Consider the following 21,359-nt stretch of genomic DNA (forward strand, 5'->3'; position numbering starts at 1 on the left):
AATAATTTTATATTTATATTTATTTAATTTATTTAATAAATATTTATTTATTTTAGAGAAAGAGCATGAGCAGGGGTGGGGCAGAGGCAGAGAATCCTCACACCGACTCCCTGCTGAGCACGAAGCCCAAAGTGAGACTCTGTCCCACAACCCTGATATAATGACCTGAGCCGAAATCAAAAGCCGGAGGCTTAACTGACGGAGCCACCCAGACACCCCACACTCTTGCTGTTTTAAGTATCAATATATCATAACAAAATATAAAGTATGTTTCTCTTACCTTAGTCTCTTTTTTGGCTTTCTAGACTTATTTCATTTATTTTCAGGGAAATCTCACATAATCAAGCTCATTGTGTTCTGGAACTGCCCCGTTGATTCTCTCCTTCTTCAAATCTCTAGAGTTCCCTTATCTCCGCTGCTGCCATCCAGTTTCTCTTGCCAGAAAGCTGAGAGTTATTCTGACTTCTTCTGTTCCTTCACACACACACACTCTTACTCAAATCTCTCACTAAGTGCTGTCTCTTCCACCTCTAAACCATATCTCAAGTTTTTCTACTTTATCACTGTCGCCATCACATTAGGTCAAATCACTATCTGGCCTGGACTAATGCAATAGCCTCCTAACTGGTCTCTCCACATCCAGTTTGGCCAACTCCATTTACAAATAAAAGCCAAGGGCAGTTGTTAATATGTAGATACAATTATATCATTCTTATACTTAAAACTCTCCAATGGCTCTCCATTTTTCTTAGAAGAAAGATCTCTTCTGTCCATCCCAGAAGATGGGGTCTATCTGAGTTTGCTAGGGCTGCCAGAACAAAGTACGTCAGACTGGGTCACTTATAACAGAAATTTATTTATGCACAGTCTGGAGGCTAGAAGTTTGAGATCAGGATGTCAGCATGATTGGTTTCTTCTAAGACTTCTGTCTTTGGCTTGTAGATGGCCATATTCCCCCAGTGTCTTCACATGGTCTTCCTTCTGTGTGTGTCTGGGTCCTAATCTCCTCTTATAAGGGCACCTGTCATTGTTGGACTCAGGCCTATCCACATGACCTCATCTTACCTTAATTACCTTTTTAAGACCTCAACACTCTATACAGTTACAAATTGAGGTACCAGGGTTTAGGATTTCAATGTGAATTTTGGGGAGACACAACTCAGCCCACAGCAGGGCTTAAACTGATGGTTGAGGGAGGAGTAAACATGAATAAAATGCACTACTCTGAGTAATGTTTATTTGTTCTTATGGTCTTGCTTCCACTATCATCTTTTCATCAAAATCTTAACTGCTATTAGATCCACATGTTGCCTTAAATAGCTGTTAAAAAGATACTAGAGACATTGGTGTACAAGTATCTGTTTCAGTCCCTGTTATCATTTCTTTTGGGTATATATTCAGGAGGGGAATTGCTGGGTCATATGGTAATTCTTTGTTCAACTTTTTAGGAATTTCATGCTGTTTTCCACAGCCACTGCACCAATTTACATTCCTACTAGCAATGTATATGGATTCCAATTTCCCTACATCCTCACCAACACTTGGGTTTTCTCCTCCCCACCCCCCAAAATTATATCCTCCTTAGTTTCTCATTGCAGTTTGATTTGCATTTGCCTAATGACTGATGTTGTTGAGTATCTTTTCATGTGCTTACCTAACCATTTGTGTATCTTTTTTGTTCTGTCCTTTGCCTTTTTTTTTTTTAATTGGGCTTGTCTTTTTGTTGTTGAATTACAGGAGTTCTTTATATATTCTGGGTATTATACTCTTACTAGATGATGATTTACAAGGATCTTCTTCCATCCTATGGGTTGTCTTTTTTCTCCCTCACTTCTTTTAAATCTTAACTCAGATGTCACCATCTCGGTGAGACCTTTCCTGGCCACCTACCACTGAATCTCCGCCTACCCACCTCCAGACACACATCTCCTTTCCCTGCTTCATTTTTCTTCCTAACACTGAACACCAACAGACATTCCCACATGTATGTATGTAGACTGTTATTGTTGGTGGTGGTGGTGTTACAAATCTTATTTGTTGTCTGCTTTTATTAACTAGAAGGAGGGGAATTTTTGTCTCTGTCACTACTTAAGTATATGTAGTGTCTAGACCAGACCTTGTAGATATTTAATCCGTATTTATTGAATAAAAATGAATGAATGAACTCAACACCTAGCAATGCCATCTTTTTTTTTTTTTTTTTTTAAGTCAGGGAAATACGGCACACATACAGAGAAAGAGTGCAGTGATTTGTAAAAGAGCACCTTTGGCCCCCCATGATCAAGAAATCTATACAGTATTGTCATTACATCAGAAGCCTCCCTTATGCCTCCTCCTAATTACTTCCTCCTCTGTCTGGTCACCCAGAGGGGATCACTATTCCGATACTTCTGGTAATATCTTTGTTACTTTCTTACTTTATAGTTGTCCCACATAAGCATTTGTCTCTAAAACCTCTTTTGCTGTTGTTTTTTCAGTCCCCATATAAATGAAACCAATCAATATGTGTCTTCTGTGCCTTTCTCTTACATTTAGATATTTGAGAGTCGTGTGTGATATCACATTTAGCTCTGGTTTATTTTCATGTCTGTATAATGTTCCATTGTGTTGCTATACTACAATTTATTTATATATTCTTCTGTTGAAAGAAATTCCGGTTACTTACATTTTATGGTTCTTTTGAGTATTGTTTCTGTTCATTATTCATGTACCAGTCTCATGGTGTCCAAATGTGTACATTTCAGTTGAACATAATACTAATACTTAGGAGTGAATTTTGGGGTCATAGGGTATGACAAGTTTTCAGAGTAGTTACACAGATTCACAGATTTTCATGTCTTCCCACAGTATGGTTGCTAATGTATTTTCATATGGTTTTGGCTGTTTGGACATCTTTTGTGAAGTGACTGTTCAAGTCTCTTGTATGTTTGTTTTGTTTGTTTTTCTTTTTTTAAATCAGAGCACGGCTGTCAAGCCGGGGCACTCTTGAGCAGCCTGGACGTACCCCTCTCTGGTTCGGGAAACTGCCAGGAAACCTACCAAGAGGAGGGCTGTCCATAATTTCTAGGTTCTTTCCCACTTGTATTCCACAGGCAGGCTTCGAGATCAGCACATTAGCTGCAGTCCCTTTTAACAATCTCATCTGGCATCATGCGAGTCTCCCACTAGTTCACTCCTTCACGCCAGCCAAACACTACCACCCACTTGGCTTTCTTTTTGTCTTTCGTGAAGTATAATTGACACAACATGGTATTAGTTTTAGGTGTACAACACAATGTTTGGGTATATGTTCTCATCCATTTTTCAACTGAGTTTTTCCTCTTTTTTATTGATTTATAGGCATTTTTGTATATTCTGCATATGAGTCTCTGGCTTTCCTTTTAGTCTTTTGATGATGTGACTCAATGAATGGAAGTTCTGGATTTTAATATATTCTCACTGATTATCAGTCATTTTCTTTAGAGTTAGTTTATTTACTAGCAGCTTATTTGCCAACTAAAGATTATATAGTTAGCGTATTTTCATGTCATTTTAAAGGAGTCTTTATATACCCCAGGGTTATAGAGAAATTCATGAATATTTTCTTTTAGCTTTTTCATTTTATCTTATCCATTTAGAACTGCACTCCATCTGGAAGGAGATGAATAAAAACTGGCAGGAAAGTGGGGGATATTTGGGAGATAGTATAGCAGTTTGGAATACAGAGATTTTTTTTTTATTTTGGCGGGGAGACTCTTCTGGGGAAAAAAACTTTTTAAGTTAGATTAGGGAAGATTGTGTAGAACTAAGAAAAATATTATTCTGCCCTGTTCTCACATGAGCAGGTGTCATTTATCGTAGCATCCGAAACATGTTGGGTACAAGCACTTTTGTCTCAAAAAAGGGAGCGTGTAGTAGTGTGGATGACTCAGTACACATCACCCACCCTCTTTACCCCCAACCAAACAATAACAACAAAAAACTATCTTACTCACTGACTTCCCTGTTAATGTTTAAAAAGTCTTCATTTATGTGGAGGAGTGTGTATAATACTATCTTGACCTAGTTGGATGTCGTTAAATTACTTCCCGTTTTTCTAGTAACATTTACCTATTGATGGTCATCCATATTTTATCTCACGTGGAAAGAACAGTTCAGGATAGCCCTTAACTTCCTGCTCTGACTCTTCTAGTTCATTGTCCATTGTTACCTGGTTGTTTTCCTCGGGTGGCTTTCTTACCACAGTGTGCCTCCAGGCGCTCGTCTTTTAAAGAGGAATATTTTATGGCATGCCTGCCTCCTTGGACTGTTTTAAAATTAATAGGAGGTATTGTAGGTTATTACCAGTGTCAGGGCTTTCAGAATACATATCATCATATGAGCCTATTCTTTATTTTTTACTTTTTTAATCGAGTATTTTTTTTAATTCAAATTTTAGTTAACATACAGTGCAATATTGGTTTCTGGAGTAGAATTCAGTGATTACATGCAGCACCCAGTGATCATCACAACAGGTGCCCTGCTTAATGCCCATCAGCCATCTATCCCGTCCCCCCCCACCTCCCTCCATCTACCCTCAGTTTGTTCTCTATCATCATGACTCTCTTATTGCTTGTTTCCCTCTCTCCTTTTCTTTTCCCCTTTCCCATATGTTCATCTGCTTTTTCTTAAATTCTGCATATGAGTAAAATAATGTGGTATTTGTCTTTCTCTGACTGATTTATTTTGCTTAGTATAATACCTTTAGTTCCATCCACATCATTGCAAAAGGCAAGATTTATCCTTTCTGATGGCTGAGCAATATTCCATTGTATATATGTACCACATCTTTATCCATTAATCAGTCGATGGATATTTGGGCTCTCTCCATTGTTTGTGAGCCTATATTTTATTTGTGTATGAAAAACAACCGTAATGCTTTGTATTTAAAAGCACATTTATGGAATTTCGTGTTGTCTGCATTTACAGGAAGAAGGAAGATAGAAATACATATAACCTGACAATTTTTGTGGGGCCCATGTAGTCCATCTCTAAAAAGAGTTTTCCTAGGAGTTACCCATTACATCTAAAACCCTAGGGTGAATTTTCTTTTTCTTAAAGTATAGTTGGTGTACAGTATTATATTACAGGTAACCCTTGAACGATATGGATTTGAACCAGGCAGGTCTACTTATACATGGATTTTTTTTCCATTAATACAGTACAGCACTATAAATGTGTTTTCTCTTCCTTATGATTTTCTTAATAACATTTTCTTTTTTGTAGCTTACTTTATGATAAGTATATACAGTATATAAAGTAAAAACGTATACAATTCTTATAACTTACAAAATATAGATTAATGGACTGTTTATGTTGCCAGTAAAACTTCCGGTCAACAATGGACTATTAGTATTTGAGTTTGGGCAGAGTTAAATGTTATATGTTGATTTTTGACTTTGTGGGGGGTTAGCATCCCTAACCCCCACATTGTTCAAGGGTCGACTTCAGCTTCAGTGAATCACTTCAGTGCAAGTGATTCAACATTTTATGTGCATTACAAAGTGATCACCATGATAACTCTAGCTACCATCTGTCACCATACATAACAGTTACATAATTATTAACTATATCCCTGTGGTGTACATAGTATCCCTATGTCTTATTTATTCTGTAAATGGAAGTTTATCCCTTTTAATCCTTATTTCCTGTTTCACGTATCCCCTCACCTTTCTCCCCTCTGGCAGCCACCAGATTGTTCCCTGTATCTGTGAGTCTGTTTCTGTTTTGTTGGTTCATTTATTTTGTTTTCTATATTCCACTTGCAAGTGAAAATATACAGTATTTGTATTTCTCTGTTTGACTTACTTCACTTAGCATAATACCCTCTATGTACATCCATGTTGTCACGAATGGCAAGATTTCCTTCTTTTTTATGATTAATATTCCATTGTGTTTATATATACTATATCTTCTCTGTCCATTCATCTATTGATGGACATTTAAGTTGCTTCCATGTCTTGGCTGTTACAAATAATGCTGCAGTGAACATAGGTGTGCATATCTCTCTTCAGATTGGTGATTTGTTGGTTGTTGTTGTTTTTCTTTCCATAAACACCCAGAGATGGAATTGCTGGACCATATGGTATGCCTATTTTTAATTTTTTGAAGAACCTTCATACTGTTTTCCCCATAGTAGCTCCACCAATTTACATTTCCACCAAGAGTGCAGGAGAGTTCCCTTTTCTCCCCATTCTTGCCAACACTTGGTATTTCTTGTCTTTTTGTTAACAGCCATTCTGACAAGTCATGAGATGATATCTCACTATGGTTTGGTTTTGCATTTCCCTGATGATTAGTGACATTGAGCATCTTTTCCTGTGTCTGTCTGTTGGCCATCTGTAAGTCTTCTTTGGAGAAATGTCTATTCAGTCCCTCTGCCCATTTTCTAATCATATTTTGGGGGTTTTCTTTTTCCTATTGAGTTGTGTGAGTTTTTTATATATTTTGGTAATTAACCCATTATCAGTTATATCATTTACAAATATCTTGTTTCATTCAGTAGTTTGCTTTTTTGTTTTGTTGATGGTTTCCTTTACCATACAAAAGCTTTTTAGTTTGATGTAGTCCCATTTGTTTACTTTTGCTTTTATTGCCCTTTCCTGGGGAGACAGATCCAAAACAGTCTTGTTCAGACTGATATTGAAGAGCTTTTGCCTGTGTTTTCTTCCAGTAGTTTTGTGGTTTCTGGTCTTAAACTTAAGTCTTTAACTGGTTTTGAGTTTATGTTTGTATATGGTGAAAGAAAGTGATTCAGTTTTATTCTTTCACATGTAGCTATCCAGCTACATTTATTGAAGAGACTGTTTTTTTCCCATTGTATGTACTTGCCTCCTTTTTTGAAGATTAATTGACTGTATAAGCATAGGTTTATTTCTGGCCTCTCTGTTCTGTTCTATTGATCTGTGGTGTGTGTGTGTGCGCACGCGCACACATGCATGCTGGTACCATACTGTTTTGATTACTACAGCTTTGTACTATATCTTGATATCAGGGATTGTGATACCTCCAGTTTTGTTCTTCTTTTTCAAGATTGCTTTAAGTTATTTGGGGTCTTTTTGATTCCATACGAACTTTAGGATTGTTTGTTCTATTTCTGTAAAAGATGCCATTGGTTTTTTGATAGGGTTTGCATTGAATCTGTAGACTGCTTTGGGTAGTAGTAACATTTTAACAATATTATTTCTCCTAATCCATGAGCACAGAATATCTTTACATTTGTTTGTGTCATTTCCGATTTCTTTCATTAATGTGGTTTTTAGAGTACAGGTCTTTTACCTCCCTGGTTAAATTTATTCCTAGGTATTTTATTCTTTTTGATGCAATTGTGAGTAATACTGTTTTTTAAATTTCTCTTTCTGATATTTTTTTGTAATTGTGTAGAAATGCCACAGATTTATGTATCTTAATTTTGTATCCTTCAACTTTACTGAATTTATTAGTTCTAGAGGTGGAGTCTTTAAGGTTCTCCATATTTAGTATCATGTCATCTGCACATAGAGTTTTACATCTTCTTTTCCAGTTTGAATGCTTCATTTCTTTTTCTTGTCCAATTACTATGGCTACGACTTCCAATGCTGTGTTGAATAAAAAGTGGCAAGAGTGGCATCCTTGTCTTCTTACTGACCCGAGAGGAAAAGCTGTCAGCTTCCCACCACTGAATGTGATGTTAGCTGTGGGTCTGTTGTAGGTACATTCCTTCTATATCCACTCTGTTGTGGGTTTTTATCATAACTCCATGTTGAATTTCATCAAATGCATCTTCTGCATCTATTGAGATGATCATATGATTTTTATCCTTTTAGTGTGGTGTATCCCATTGATTAATTTGTGGATGTTGAACTATCTTTGCATTCTTGGAATAAGTTCTACCTGATTGTGGTGTATGATCCTTTTAACGTATGGTTGAGTTCAGTTTGCTCATATTTTGTTGAGGATTTTTGCATCAGTCTTCCTCAAGGATATTGGCCTGTGAGTTTCTTTTTTATGGTCGCTTTGTCTGGTTTTGGTATCTGGGTAATGCTGGCCTCATAGGATGAGTCTGGAAGCATTCCTTCTTCTTCAGTCTTTTGGGATAGTTTGAGAAGGATAGGTATTAACTCTAGTTTAAATGTTTTGTGGTAGAATTTACCTATGAGGCTGGTCTAGGACTTCTGTTTGTTGGGAGGGTTTTTTTTTTTTTAATTACTGATCAAATTTCATTACTAGTGATCAGTCTGTTCAGATTTTCTCTATCTTCTGGACTTAGTCTTGAAAGATTGCATGTTTGTAGGAATTTATTCATTTCTTCTAGGTTATCCCATTTGTTGGCATGTGATTGTAGTACTGTCTTATGATCCTTTGTATTTCTGTGGTATTGGTTGTAATTCCTCCTCTTCCATTTCTGATTTTATTTATTTGGGCCCTCTCTTTTTTTTCTTGATGAGTCTGGCTAAAGGTTTAGCGATTTTGTTTATCCTTTCAAAGAACTCGCTCTTAGTTTCATTGATTTGTGTTTTTTTTGGTCTCTATTTCACTTATTTCCACTCTGATCTTTATTATTTCCTTCCTTCTACTAACTTTGGATTTTACTTGTTCTTTTCTTGTTCCTTTAGGTATAAGGTTAGCTTGTTTGAGATTTTTTTCTTGTTTCTTGAGGTGGGTCTGTATCACCATAAACTTCCCTCTTAGAAGTATTTTTGCTATGTTCCATAGATTTTGAACTGTTGGGTTCCCATTTTTATTTGCCTCAATGTATTTTTTTATTTATTCTTTCTCTGTTGACCCATTGTTTATTATTAGAATGTTGTTTAGCCTCCACATGTTTGTGGTTTTTCCAGCTTTCTTCTTGGGATTGATTTTATTTTCATACCACTGGGGTAGCAAAAGATGCTTGATATGATTTCATTCTTCTTAAATTTATTAAGACTTGTTTTGTGACCTAACATGTAACCTTTCCTGGAGCATGTTCCATGTGCACTTGAGAAGAATATGTATTCTGCTTTTGGATGGAATGTTCTGTGTATGTCTGTTAAATCCATCAGGTCTAATGTGTCACTTAAGGCCAGTGTTTCCTCATTGATTTTCTGTCTGGATGATCTATTCATTGAAGTAAGTGGGGTGCTGAAGCCCCTACCATTATTGTATTACTGTCATTTTCTTCCTTTATGTCTGAATTTACTTTTTTTTTTTTCTTCACCAAATCTACTAAATGTTACCCATGAGTTATCATGGATAATAGCAGGTATCTATTGATATTCCTTTAAACACACAAGCAGTAAAAAGCCCTCCCAGAAATAATTTTTAGTACCTAACTAGTCATTATATTCCTTCAGAAGGCAGTATAAACTCCCTGTTAGAATTACCATTTTTTTAAATTCTTTCAACTTAAAGTATAATTTGCCTTCTATGAAAATGTTGTTTGTATCTGATTACTGGAAGAATGGGGATATAATGTTCTCATAAACTTTTTTCTTAAACATTTGGCTATGTAAAAAGTAAAATACAGTACTATCTAAAGATATGTCTATATACACATGTATATAAAAAATACATACATGTATTAGTTTGTTTCACCAAGTGATTAGAGGTATGTAGTTCAGTTTAAAATACTTTTGGTATATGGTTGACAAAATGACAGTGCATTTTGATTACTTGCAACTATAGTTTTATGTCGCTAAGATATTTCTCTTCTTATTTAGTATGACATAATAGGCCACAGTTTATTATCGAGACTATCTTTCTGATTCTTTTGGGGGGGGGGGAACGGGACCAAATAGTCAAGTCTCATTATCTATTAGCAGTGGTAGGAAGCACATGGATAATTAAACCCATTGTCAGATATAGTCTAAGAACTACTCTAGCCATGATTTTCTACATCTTCCTCCTGAAAGCTTGTTGTTAGAGTTGTGACTGATAGCTGAGATGGCACTGGTTTGAATTTCATTTTTATTTTCTCTTCTTCCCTTAACAAAAATACTAATGAACCATGAGTTGAGTCAGAGGCCCAGAGTGTTCATAGAGCTAGACAGTCCAAGCCCAAGCACCCCTGAAATACTAATAATTGGACTCTTGTTAAACTTAATGCACTTCTTATATCCTTGTTGAATCTAGACTGCCACTGATTTGTGTCCAGACATGAAACTGAAGAGAAGTTGTTTGAAAATATGTTTCCGTAGTGAACAGAACGTTCCATACATTTTCTGAAGAGTAAACAATGAAGCTAGAGAGTTGATTGTGGTTTGATAAAGCAGATTTGTGACTTTCTAGTTAAATTCTCAAAAAAGGCTAAGAGTGTGTTTTCCTCCTAAAAACATCATGGTCCAAGGAAGGATATTGATCACACCCATTCCTGATATTTGCGGGACCTAAAGCAGGAGTAAAAATGGAGGTGTTGGGCCATATATCTCAATTTAAAGTCATGAAGTTATCACACTACTAAGTAAATGCGACCTGTACTCCTTTCTTGATAATATACCTTAAATAATGTCCTGGAAGGCGAGATTTAGATATAGAATTCTTGGGCTTTCTAGGGTTCCATGTCAGAACATGACAATGCGGGGAGTTGGCTCTTAGCCAGCCCCCCTTTCCTTTTTGTCCTACATATCTATCTGAGTTCCATCACTACCCTCCTTAAACAACTGCCTTTGGCCACCCCTTGGGTAAACATAGATTCTCAAATTCTAAGAATAATCTCTGTACATGTAGATACGGAACACTTAAAGCCACTCCTGTATTCTCCCATATTCTCATGGTCTTCCCTAAGTCACTGTGAGTTGAATGAGAAATGATAATGATAATAGCTATCAGTGATTATATCTGCCAGACATTGGCATAAGTTCTTTGCATATTTTATCTCAGGTATCAGCATTTCCCCTTCTTGGGGCTAAGTATTTCAGTAAAGCAAGACACTAAATATATATACATATCTTTCCCTATATATATATATACATACACACATACACACACTCAGGTGCACATGTGCACACGCGTTAATTTAGCTGTTATTTTAAGAAGTATGTTTTCAAAGTCACCTTCCTTCCTTTTCCTCAGTGCAACCTTTTAGGAAACACTAACTTGAAACAAAGCAAAATCCAGGAACCAAGAACCCAGCTTAGCTGTGACCTCGGGTGTACGAACAGCAAGCCAGTTGTTGACAAACTGATTCAGTCTTCAGCCCCTCCTAACGTTTGGATTGGGGGGAAAGTAATAAACTTGCCTTGCTTTTCCATAGGGTAAACTGAGGCCTGTCTTCTCCCTTTAACTGCTGGGAGGAAATACAGCACTGCTAGATAATGCTGATTTGAACCTTTGGAGGTTCAATGGTGTGTGTCAGCCTACTACTTTTTTATCCTTCCTAAAGGATGAGGCTTTAAAGCAGATATGCTGCTTGATTCATTTTAAAGCTTAACTACCTAGGTAGGTGTTACAGGAGCAAAGAAAATGTGTGGAATTTGATCCTCTGTACCTTGGCTTCTTGAAAAAGGAGGTGCCATATCTGAACATAGCCCCATTGACCCTCCTGGAGTTAGCTGGAGATACTTCATTTTGAAAATGTTGGCTTTGTAAGTAGAAATGGAAACCATTAAAACAGATAAGACAAAGAAAAAAGTAGCCATAGAAACAGAAGGAGAATTAGGAGAATGTTGGAAATGACCTCAAGCAATTAAGTACATGAATTCATGTCTCTTTTCAACCTTTGTCCGCTTCTTCAGTTCATGGTGCCCGTTGGATGTCCCGTGAGCATGACAGTATGGTCAGAGCAGGAAGCCCATTCTTGGCCTTCTCTCCTCATTAACTTTCATTTGCCAGAGGTACCTTGAATAAAACAGACAGGTTTGACCGATCTTCAGAAACTACTTTAAGTGTTCCCTCAGTTTACAAAGTCAACCCAAAGCAGGTTGGTGTGGGCCGGATTCCTGTTGCAGTCGGCTGCACCGTCGTGCAGACGTGCCCAATATCCCTCAGCACCCACGGCTCCCACGAAGGTTCCCCCGTCACATCTGAGGGTAAAGGAAGGAGCATGGTTAAGTCTCCGCTTTGAAGCTGTCATGTTAATTGTGGACTTTTGCTGAGTCTGTACATTAGGAAAGGTAACCATCTCAGCATGTTAGGATCGTAACTGCTAGATTAATGCTTGGAGGCAGCAGCTGTGCTGACGGGAGGCATTCATGGCTGGATGCGTTCAATCAGATATGCTGCCTTCAGTGTCTTGCGTAATGGTATTTACTAGATTCCGAATGGACTGCTGAGAAAGATGAAATACAATCTCCTATATTATCTCTATCTTGAAAAAAAATAGATAATGAAATTGTTCTCTTGCTGGCTTCTATTTTATTAACCTTTGTGGAGTCAACGTAAAGAACAGATGTCCCTATAGAGTTGAAACCTTTTGCTAAAGTGGAGTGTCATTAAGCGCGTCTGTGAGTTTTAGCAACAGTGGGGTTGAGTGGAGCACGTAAGTATTTTTTTTAAACCATTCATAGAATAATAGGGCATATTCTGGGGCTAGCCAGAGAGAAAAAACTGCAGTGTGCATTGTATACAACTAAATTCATTCTTTCTTTTTCTTCCTTACAGAGCGTGGAGAAAGTTCTTGTGGAATTCAGTCACAAGGAATTGTTTGATTTCTATAACAAGGTCTATATTTTTAAAATAATTTCTGCTATGTGGGGTTTTACATAATGTTGCCTTCTTTTTATGAATTCTTATTTTTAAGTGACCTGTTGTGGAGCTAAGTTCTTTAAACATCCCTTGTAAACACCGTATGTTTCCTGGCGGGAAGCATTGCCGAGCCGAAGAGAATCTGACAAACTAAATCAGGAAGAAAGTGGAAATGATTTTAATTAAAGCTGTGGGATTGTTACTTTAAAGCAAAGCATTCAGTAATGAACTATGTGGTACTTAGCCACACTGGCACTTTAGGTATATTTAACATTAAATATTTTAATTTCTGGGCCCAAGAGGAAAGGGAGGTGCCAGGCCTATAAAGATTTATCTTTGAGTGTTTGTCATGTTTCTTTCCAAATCCTGACTTTGTGAGCCAGAAAGATGCACTCCCTTACCCCCCAACTTCAAAAGTCTTGTGTAGTGATCATTTAAATTAAAACAGCTGAGTGTACTTAAAATAGTAGAATTTAGAAATCCTCCTTGGCACATTGGAAAACTTAGATCGCAGCCATGAATTCTAATACCTTCATATGAAAAGAAAACTTCCCTACGTGGTGAATCTGTTGCTATGTGAATGGATTTAATATGCATGGTTGCCGCTGCCAATCTGTCCCTCCCCTCGGCAAGTTTCTGAGCAGCCCTTCATATGCATTTCTTGCCTTTCAGCAACTTTTCTCTTGTTTTGTCTTTATGAATAGCTGGAGACCATACAAGCGCAGCTGGATTCCCTCACATGATGCTCCTAAAGACTGGCTTCTCCATCACACTCCTGCCACCTCATCATTCTGAACTGACGATGGGCTGCCAGGTTATGTTTTCTGAAGGATTCAGTAGCTTTCTTCTTGTAAATGACAGAGCTTACCGCGTCTTAGAGAAATAACAGCCAAGGGAGATCATTGTTTTGAGAGCTTCTAATACCCATTCTCTCCTTCTGTGAGCCAACGGCAAACAATTGTAAAGAATGCTTTCGCTTAAAAGGAAACAGTAAATACCATATTGTTATTATTGTCTTGTTTTTGCTTTATTGTCTGACCTGTTCATTTTTTACATATTTGATGACACCTTTATGTATCAAGGAGGGTTCCTGGATACAAGGGATAATGTGTACCTTAGAATACAAAACTCTGGTAATTATCTTATTAAAGCAAGAAGGCAACCAAATGCAATCAGATACTCTATTTTTCCTTGAGTATAATGATGTTTTGCTTGGGAAATAACATAGGAAAGAAATTTAAAAGAGAGCTGGTAGTAGTTTATCAGTTAATTCCAGTGGGAGCTTCTCAGTGCACTTTAATATTTTTGTCTAAATGTAATGATCTAATAATAGTCCAGGTTTCTGTGTGCTTTTCTTTGTGCTGCAAATTAATAATGATTCACTTCATAGTAAGGGAGAGATTCAGATCATAAATAAAAATAATTGTCATGAGTGCTAAGTCATTATCCTTAAAATTTCAAAACAGATACCTTTTACATTTTCTTTCTATAAATATGTTAATTAATTGTAGTCAATAAAATTTTTATGTTTTAGAATTAGGTGAACTGAAGTACACAGTATTTTATGCTGTGACTATATATAAACATGAGTATGGTTGCCTATAAAAAAATATTAACCAGTTGGATCTTTTATGAATGAAATATTTGTTCTCTAGTTTCCACAGAGAGAAACAGAGCCGGTGGGAGTGGGGAGTTGGGAGGGGAGAAATTGAGGGAGACATGGACATTGATTTGAGTCAAACGTGACTTTCTTCATATGAAGGAATTTGATCTCAGAAAGGTCCTTTGGTTAAACAAACAGCCATTGAAATTAAATCACAGTCCTTCTATGAGGTATCTGTGTTGAAGGTCTCTCAAATAAATGTTTGGTGTATGGAGTTTATGCCCTTATTTGCATGTGTGCTCTATGTTGTTGCTTAGAACAATTGCGAGTTTGGATGATTTCAGAAAGTAGTAGTATAGTTGCTGTCCGTAGTTGATTAATTTGAAAAGTTTTGTTAACTTAAAACTTCCATTGACAAGATATCTGGAAGACGTGTTTCTAAGACAACAGGATTTATTTCCATATGTAGCTTATGGGAGCTGTCTTATTTTGTTACACTCTGTTCTGCCAGTTCCAGAGGGAAAAACCTGACTACTTACACATTTTGGTAACTATTCCTTCAGACTTCTTATATACAAAAACACATACATCATCTCAAGTTGAATTTGTTAGGGCCTCCTGACAGTGACCATATGGATAGGTAGAAGTTTTCATTGGTTTAATGGCCAATTTAACTCCCAGTGTAGGTATCTAAATTAAGCGTGACAGTCCAAAATGAAATTCTCGATTAGTAGCTCATTTTATGCTCCCTAAAAGACCTGGTTTTATACTCTCTAGGAGTATTACCTAAAACTGTGCAAAAATGGGGTAAGTGGTTTCCTGTTGATGAGTCTAGTTTAAGAAAGTCTGACCAAAGGCATTGAAGAAAGGACAAATAGAAGGTCTGATTCCAACTGAGAAACATAACTATTCCCAAAATATATTTAATTGCAGATCATGTCATTCTTTAAGGTGCCAGCGTTGCTATGATACACAGATCAAAGAAAATACCATTCCCAAACAGTGCTGAATACCTGTGACTTTTTCATAGAAATAAGGGAGTTGGAGGGTCAAGTGCTGGAACCCCATCTCTCAGCACTCTTAACATGACTGCCTGACCAGAGGATTGAACACAAATAGACTTAGGCCAGAAAGGAACCAATGTCCTATTTTTACACCTACTACAAATAATACCTGCAATGCTCCAGTAGTAATTTGTGATTCTTTTTAATGATGAAAAACCAAAAATCATAAAGAAATAACCTAAAAGTATAGGCTCTTATCATCCAAAATGGCCATTTCATGACATTTTGGTAGATTTTACTGTAGTGGGGTTTTTTCTACCCATATATCTTTCTCGTTCTTTTCTCTTCCTTTCCTAACACATGGGAGTAATGCCGTAAATACAGCTGAATACTTTGCTTTGCTTGTGTAACATTACATGTGAGCATTTTTCCTGTCCTTATCATCTAAGACAATTTTAATGTCGTTACCTAATCTGTTGTTGGCACGTTTAGTCTATTTGCATTTTTTTAACATACTGTAGAACTCATTGATGGCCTATCTTTATAACGCCTGGACCACATCTGTCATTATTTTATTAGTATAGATTACTAGAGGTGGGATTACCCAAGAAGTATGAAGATTTATTTCCCATTTTTATCTTTAATGGTATTTTATTATAAAAATCATAGTTGCCCATAGTAAAAAAAAAAATAAAGAAAAAGTTCCTGTTTTGCCAGTCTCACTCCCACTTCCCAGAAGTGCCCACCTAAACTACTTGGAAACTTTTGGTCTATGTCTTTTCAGACATCTTAGGCAAATACATAAACACACACACATGCCTTTTTGTGTATGCTCTTATGTTTTTACTTAAACACTTATTTATTTATGTGTTTGTTTATTTTTAAGCAGGCTCCATAGCCAACATGGAGCCCAACATAGGGCTTGAACTCACGACCCTGAGATCAAGAGTCAGATGCTCAACTGACTGAGGAACCCAGGCATCCCTACTTAACATTTATTTTAAAGTCATTTTGCATATTGATGAATTATTTTCCCAAAGGCCCATATCCATTTATACCGTCACCAACAGTAAAGGAGAATTCACCTGCCTCAAGACAACTTCACCACTCTTTTCTCCTACTGCACGTGTCGTTCTCCACATTCTCCTTAACCTGGGACCAGGTTTTGGGAAGAGCATTGGGTGAGAGAGAACTGGACACTGGAACATCCCTAATTACTTGGGCTGTGTCACACTGGTAACTTCTATAATCAGCAAATGTGAGCGGTACTAGCATGGTATTTAAGTGTAAGGACACTGAAGTCAGACATTCATTTCCTCAACAAATATTCAGTGAGTGCCTGTGATTTTAGGAACTTCATAGGCTAGCACCGTGTTAACAGTGATGAAGAAAATAAATATGGTTCCTGGCTTCTTAAAGCATAATATGTTTAACAGTCAATTTTTAAAAAGCAAGAAAATGTAATAAATTGTGAACAAGTATGGGATGAAAAATAATTGGCTTCTATTTAGAGAAAAAGATAGGACCAAACTTAGATCGGGGCATCAAGGAAAGATTCTCTGAGGAAGTGAGATTTGAAGTGAGTCCTGTGGGATGAGGTAGAACAAAGCAGTTGAAGAAGAGAGTAAACAATAGAAGACTAGAGTGAAAAAGCATTCTGGACAATGAGAATGGCCCATCCAGCATCCCAGAGATTGGAAAAGGCTTAGCACCTTTCAGGACCAAAGAAGATCCATGTGACCAGAGTGTCGTGAACAAGGAGAGAGTAGAATGCCTTACAGTTATGAGGTAGCCCTGTCACCTCTACCACCAAAATGGCTTGCAAATGTATCTCCAGGGCACTGCCATTTCCAGGCTATACCACCACCTTTGCCCTGGCCTTCCTGCCTCCGCTCTACCCCTCTTCAACCCTCTCTTCACACAGAGCTGATATTTCTGGAACGTTAGTCACATTAATTACACCATCTCTCTGCTTGGAACCCTTCAAAGGCATCCTATTACACTTGAAATAAGATTTAAGTGTCTGGACCCTTGGGACAGACTAAGAGTCATGTCCTAGTTCCACTACTTTTTGTGGTGCTCAATTTGCTCAAGCTCAGTTTCTTCATCTTTGTAATGGGAATAAAAATAATCTGCATAACATGGGAGTGTTCATGTAGATTAAATGAGAGAATTCATGTTAAACAACATAATTCCTGATTTGCAATAATCACATAATAAATGTTGGCTGTCATTTTCATAATCATTAAGAAAATGACCAGGGTTTCTATTGAAATTGTTCCAGGTAGGTTTGAATTTAAGTCGGAATTGCAGAAACCTTGCTATGGAGCCCCTTCCCTTTAAATTTACTTGGAGTTCTAATAAAAACTCTATCCTATGATCACCGGTTTCAAACATGATGCCAATCTATCTCACTTTTAATTTTTTATTAACATGGTAAGATAATCTATATCTTATAGGATAGAATCAGAATACGAAATTTTTCTTCTAGGACTCTCTTTCTGTATAGCTCTCCTGGCTCTGACCAATCTTTTGCTCTAACTCTATTCTTTGAATTTCTATCTCTTACCTTAAACAATGTCTTCTACACCTTATTCATTATTCCAGGGGTCAGCAAACTATGTTCAGCCCATCCTTTGTTTTTATCAAGTTTTATTGGAACAAAGCTATGGTAGACAGACTCCCAGTCATCCCTGCCTTTTGGTATTCACATCTCAGTACAGTCCTCTGTCCTCGACTGTGGGCACCACCTGTTACTTGTTTCTAACCATGCAAATGTGGCAAAGGAAATGGGGTGTCCCTCCCCTGGTTGTTGCATTATGTAAAACTCTATTGTGCCGTGAAACTTACTCTAGGGATTTTTTCCCTTGTTGGCTTGGAAGAAGCAAGTGGCCATATGGTGAGGAACTGTGGGTGACCTCTAGGAGCTGAGGGCAACCAGCAGCTGGCAAGAAGCCGAGGCCCTCTGCCGGCAGCCCCACAGCCACGGGAAATAAATCGACAAACAACACAAATGAGTTAGGAAGTGGACTCTTTCCCAGTCAAGCCTGCAGATGAGAATGTAGCCCCAACTGACCATGATCGCAGCCTTGTGAGATTCCACGGGAAGGACTCAGACTCCTGACCCATGGTAATTGTGAGATAATAAATGTGTGTTGATGTAAACTTGTAAATGTATAGTAATTTGTTTTACTGTAATGGATGTGTAAAACAATAGCCATGCTCTTTTGTTTACATATAGTCATATAGTCTATAACTCTTTTGCTCGACGACAGCAGATGTGAGTAGTTGCCACAGAGAGTATGTGACCCAGAGAGCCTAAAATATTTACCATGTGGCTCTTGAGAGGAAAAGTTTGCCGATGCATGCTTAGACCATGCTTCCCTGGGGCCTCCCTGGAGGATAGAGCAGTTGGCAGGGGATACAGAAATCTGTAAGGTGGATGTGGTGTATCTTTCCATAGCAGCACTTAATTTTTGCCAGCCACATGGCCATCAGTTGGAAATTATATTTTCTTTTTTTTTTTAATATATATTTTATTTATTGACAGAGAGAGGAAGAGAGAAAACGAGAGCACAAGCGGGGGGAGGGCGGCAGAAGGAGAGGGAGAAGCAGGTTCCCTGCTGAGCAGGGAGTCTGACATGGGGTTCGATCCCAGGACCCCAGGATCATGACCTGAGCCAAAGGCAGATGCTCAACTAACTGAGCCACCAGATGCCCCAGGAATTGTATTTTCCATCCTCTGCAGCTCCTGCAGCCACGTGACTAGGTCTTGCCAGTGAATGTGAGTGGAAATGACATTCCCCTTTAGTTTTCTTTCCCCTTTCTAGGACTAAAACATAGATCTGGAGCTGGGTCAGCTTTGACTGAGCAGACGAGGATAATGCCATAAGGGGTAGGGAGCAACAAGATGGCAGGAAGCTGGGTTCCCGAATGTCCTGTGGAGCAGAGCTGCTATTAGGTGCTAGACAAGCTGCCGTCTCTACACCATCACATGAGGAATTCAACGTCTCCTGTGAGCAGCTCTACTTGGGGTCTGTTTGGTTGGACAGCTTAGCCTAGAGCCTAATATGGGGGCAACATGATTTTAATTAGTTATTTAGAGCATTTATATTTTTTAAAGAGACACGAATGTTTTATGGCATAGAGTTCAAAATACATATACATGTTAGGGAGAAAATGGGAAACGTTTAAATATCTTTTGCTTGCAACCTGCAACCTCTGGCTAAACCCTCAGAGCTCCTGGGAAGATATATTTACCCTCCTCCCCCAGCATGGTTCCTTGCAAGGAAAAGTTTGAGAAGCCATGGGTGTATATCGTAAATTTCCCCCCAAAGTCTTCACAGAATCTTTTTTCCACTGTTGAGGATGAGGGCCAGGACAATTCTGACTTGTTCAGGCTCATTAGTCAGAAGCTGCTCAGGAATTAGAATTTAAGTTTCAGATGAGTCCATTTTGCTTCCCCGAAACTTTGATTTTTGTCATCATTATGCAAATAGTTCTACTCGATACACCAGCCTCATTTAATGCTAAAATTAGGAACACATTAATTTGAAGGATTTTATAGTAAAGCTTAATGGCATTTATAATTTTAGAGAATTTCAAAGATTTTATCATTGCTTCTTCTCTGCTTCCCCCCTCCCCATACATGTACTTTTGAAGCTTTTAATAGTCTTCTGCTTTTCTCTGAGGTGTAAGGTTGTACTAGCTGCTGAAGGCCTATGATTTAAATCCAAGCGATGGCAGTTTTCACAGTCTGCTTTGTTTGTTGTATTTGAAATGAAAAGTTAACAGTTTTTCTTTCAAAAGAAAGAGTCTGCACAGACAAGACAGCTGAAGCAGGTCCAGTCTAAAAATCTGTAAGGAGGAGGATGCTACAGGATTAGAGAAACTGGCAGGAAAAATAATGAATATATAATAAGGTTCCCTTTGTAAAAACCATTTTTAACATCTTTTAATGAGAATCCGAGAATCTCATTTTCTAAATGACTTGGGTTTTTAAACTATCTTTTCTTCAAAGGAATCTGGGTAAAGGACAGAAGGGGAAAGCAGTTAATAGCAAATGTAATAGTTGCACTTATTTCTGGAACTGAGTTTTAAAGAACACAATACATCCCACCTGAATTGTTTAAGGAAAAGTCAATAATAAGGTTTTTCTCATCTGTAATAAATGCAGATTGGCTGCAAGGCGTGGAGCTCGGTGATTTCTCAAGGTCTCTCCCCATCCCTCCTAGCCTCTGATTCTGCTAGATTTCCTTTGTGCTCTGGTTCCTGTCCACATCTCACGTTTTTCCTGCAGGGTTATTTCAGATTCTTCTCCCAGGCTCCTTAGGAACAAAGCAAAAAGCCATCCCCAGAAACAGGCTGTTGTATCCCTCCCACCTTGGAAGCTTCCGCATCCCTCCCTGTCCAGAAATGTAGTTATGCTCTGGTAGCAGAGCACAGTAATTTTCCAGGTGATCAGCGAAAAGTGTAGTGACTCATCCGTCCCTGGCCATGTGCTCTACTTTGCAATCCAGCCTCTCGCTCTATTACATGCTGATGTCAGTCATCCTGTGAGCCTCAGGGTCCTTAGGAAATAGTGGCTGAGTGAATTAACAGCACATAACTAGTTTTTCTCCCCATGCCTCACTTATTTGCATAGTACCATCTGAATCCTTAAAAACAAACAGAACCATCCTAAATCTCGGATTTACGAGAGTATTTTTCAAACTGATTTAGCAATACATGGGGGCATCCCACGGGGGAAGAGCCACATCTGTTCTGGGGAGGATCTCCTTAAAGTCACCGAGCAGGAGAGGTTCATGGAGAGAATAACAGCCCACGAACTTGCTAGAGACCCAGCTCTCTCCCATCCAGAATGCTAGAGCCCGTTCTCCCACTGCTGTGAGATTTATGATGGCCACGAAGTTGACCTAGACATGCGTTTGGTGCCATGCTGTGAAGACTGGAAAGCAATGACGTTCCTACCAAATTCAGAGATGATTTATGGGCCAGGGGCAAATGAAGTGCCCTGGAAAGACATCAGCAACCTTCTTCCATAGAGATCTATGATTAGTGTGTATAGATTTTGTGAGCCCATCATCCAGATT

The 21,359-nt window shown here is 38.1% G+C and overlaps 1 protein-coding gene across 1 annotated transcript in view; it reads left to right on the forward strand.

The window, feature by feature from the left end:
- The window catches only part of COMMD10 (COMM domain containing 10), a 188,309-nt gene extending 174,641 nt beyond the window's left edge, over positions 1-13,668 (forward strand). The window contains exons 6-7 of the mRNA XM_025860877.2: positions 12,577-12,636; positions 13,365-13,668. Of these exons, the coding sequence (XP_025716662.1) occupies positions 12,577-12,636; positions 13,365-13,403 (99 nt within the window). The 3' untranslated portion in view covers positions 13,404-13,668. The remainder of the gene's footprint in view (positions 1-12,576; positions 12,637-13,364) is intronic.
- The last annotated feature ends 7,691 nt before the right edge of the window (positions 13,669-21,359 follow it).

Source organism: Callorhinus ursinus, unplaced genomic scaffold (assembly GCF_003265705.2).
Source record: "Callorhinus ursinus isolate GAN/ISIS: 27379988/994484 unplaced genomic scaffold, GSC_fseal_2.0 scaffold30, whole genome shotgun sequence".
Taxonomy (NCBI): Eukaryota; Metazoa; Chordata; class Mammalia; order Carnivora; family Otariidae; genus Callorhinus; species Callorhinus ursinus.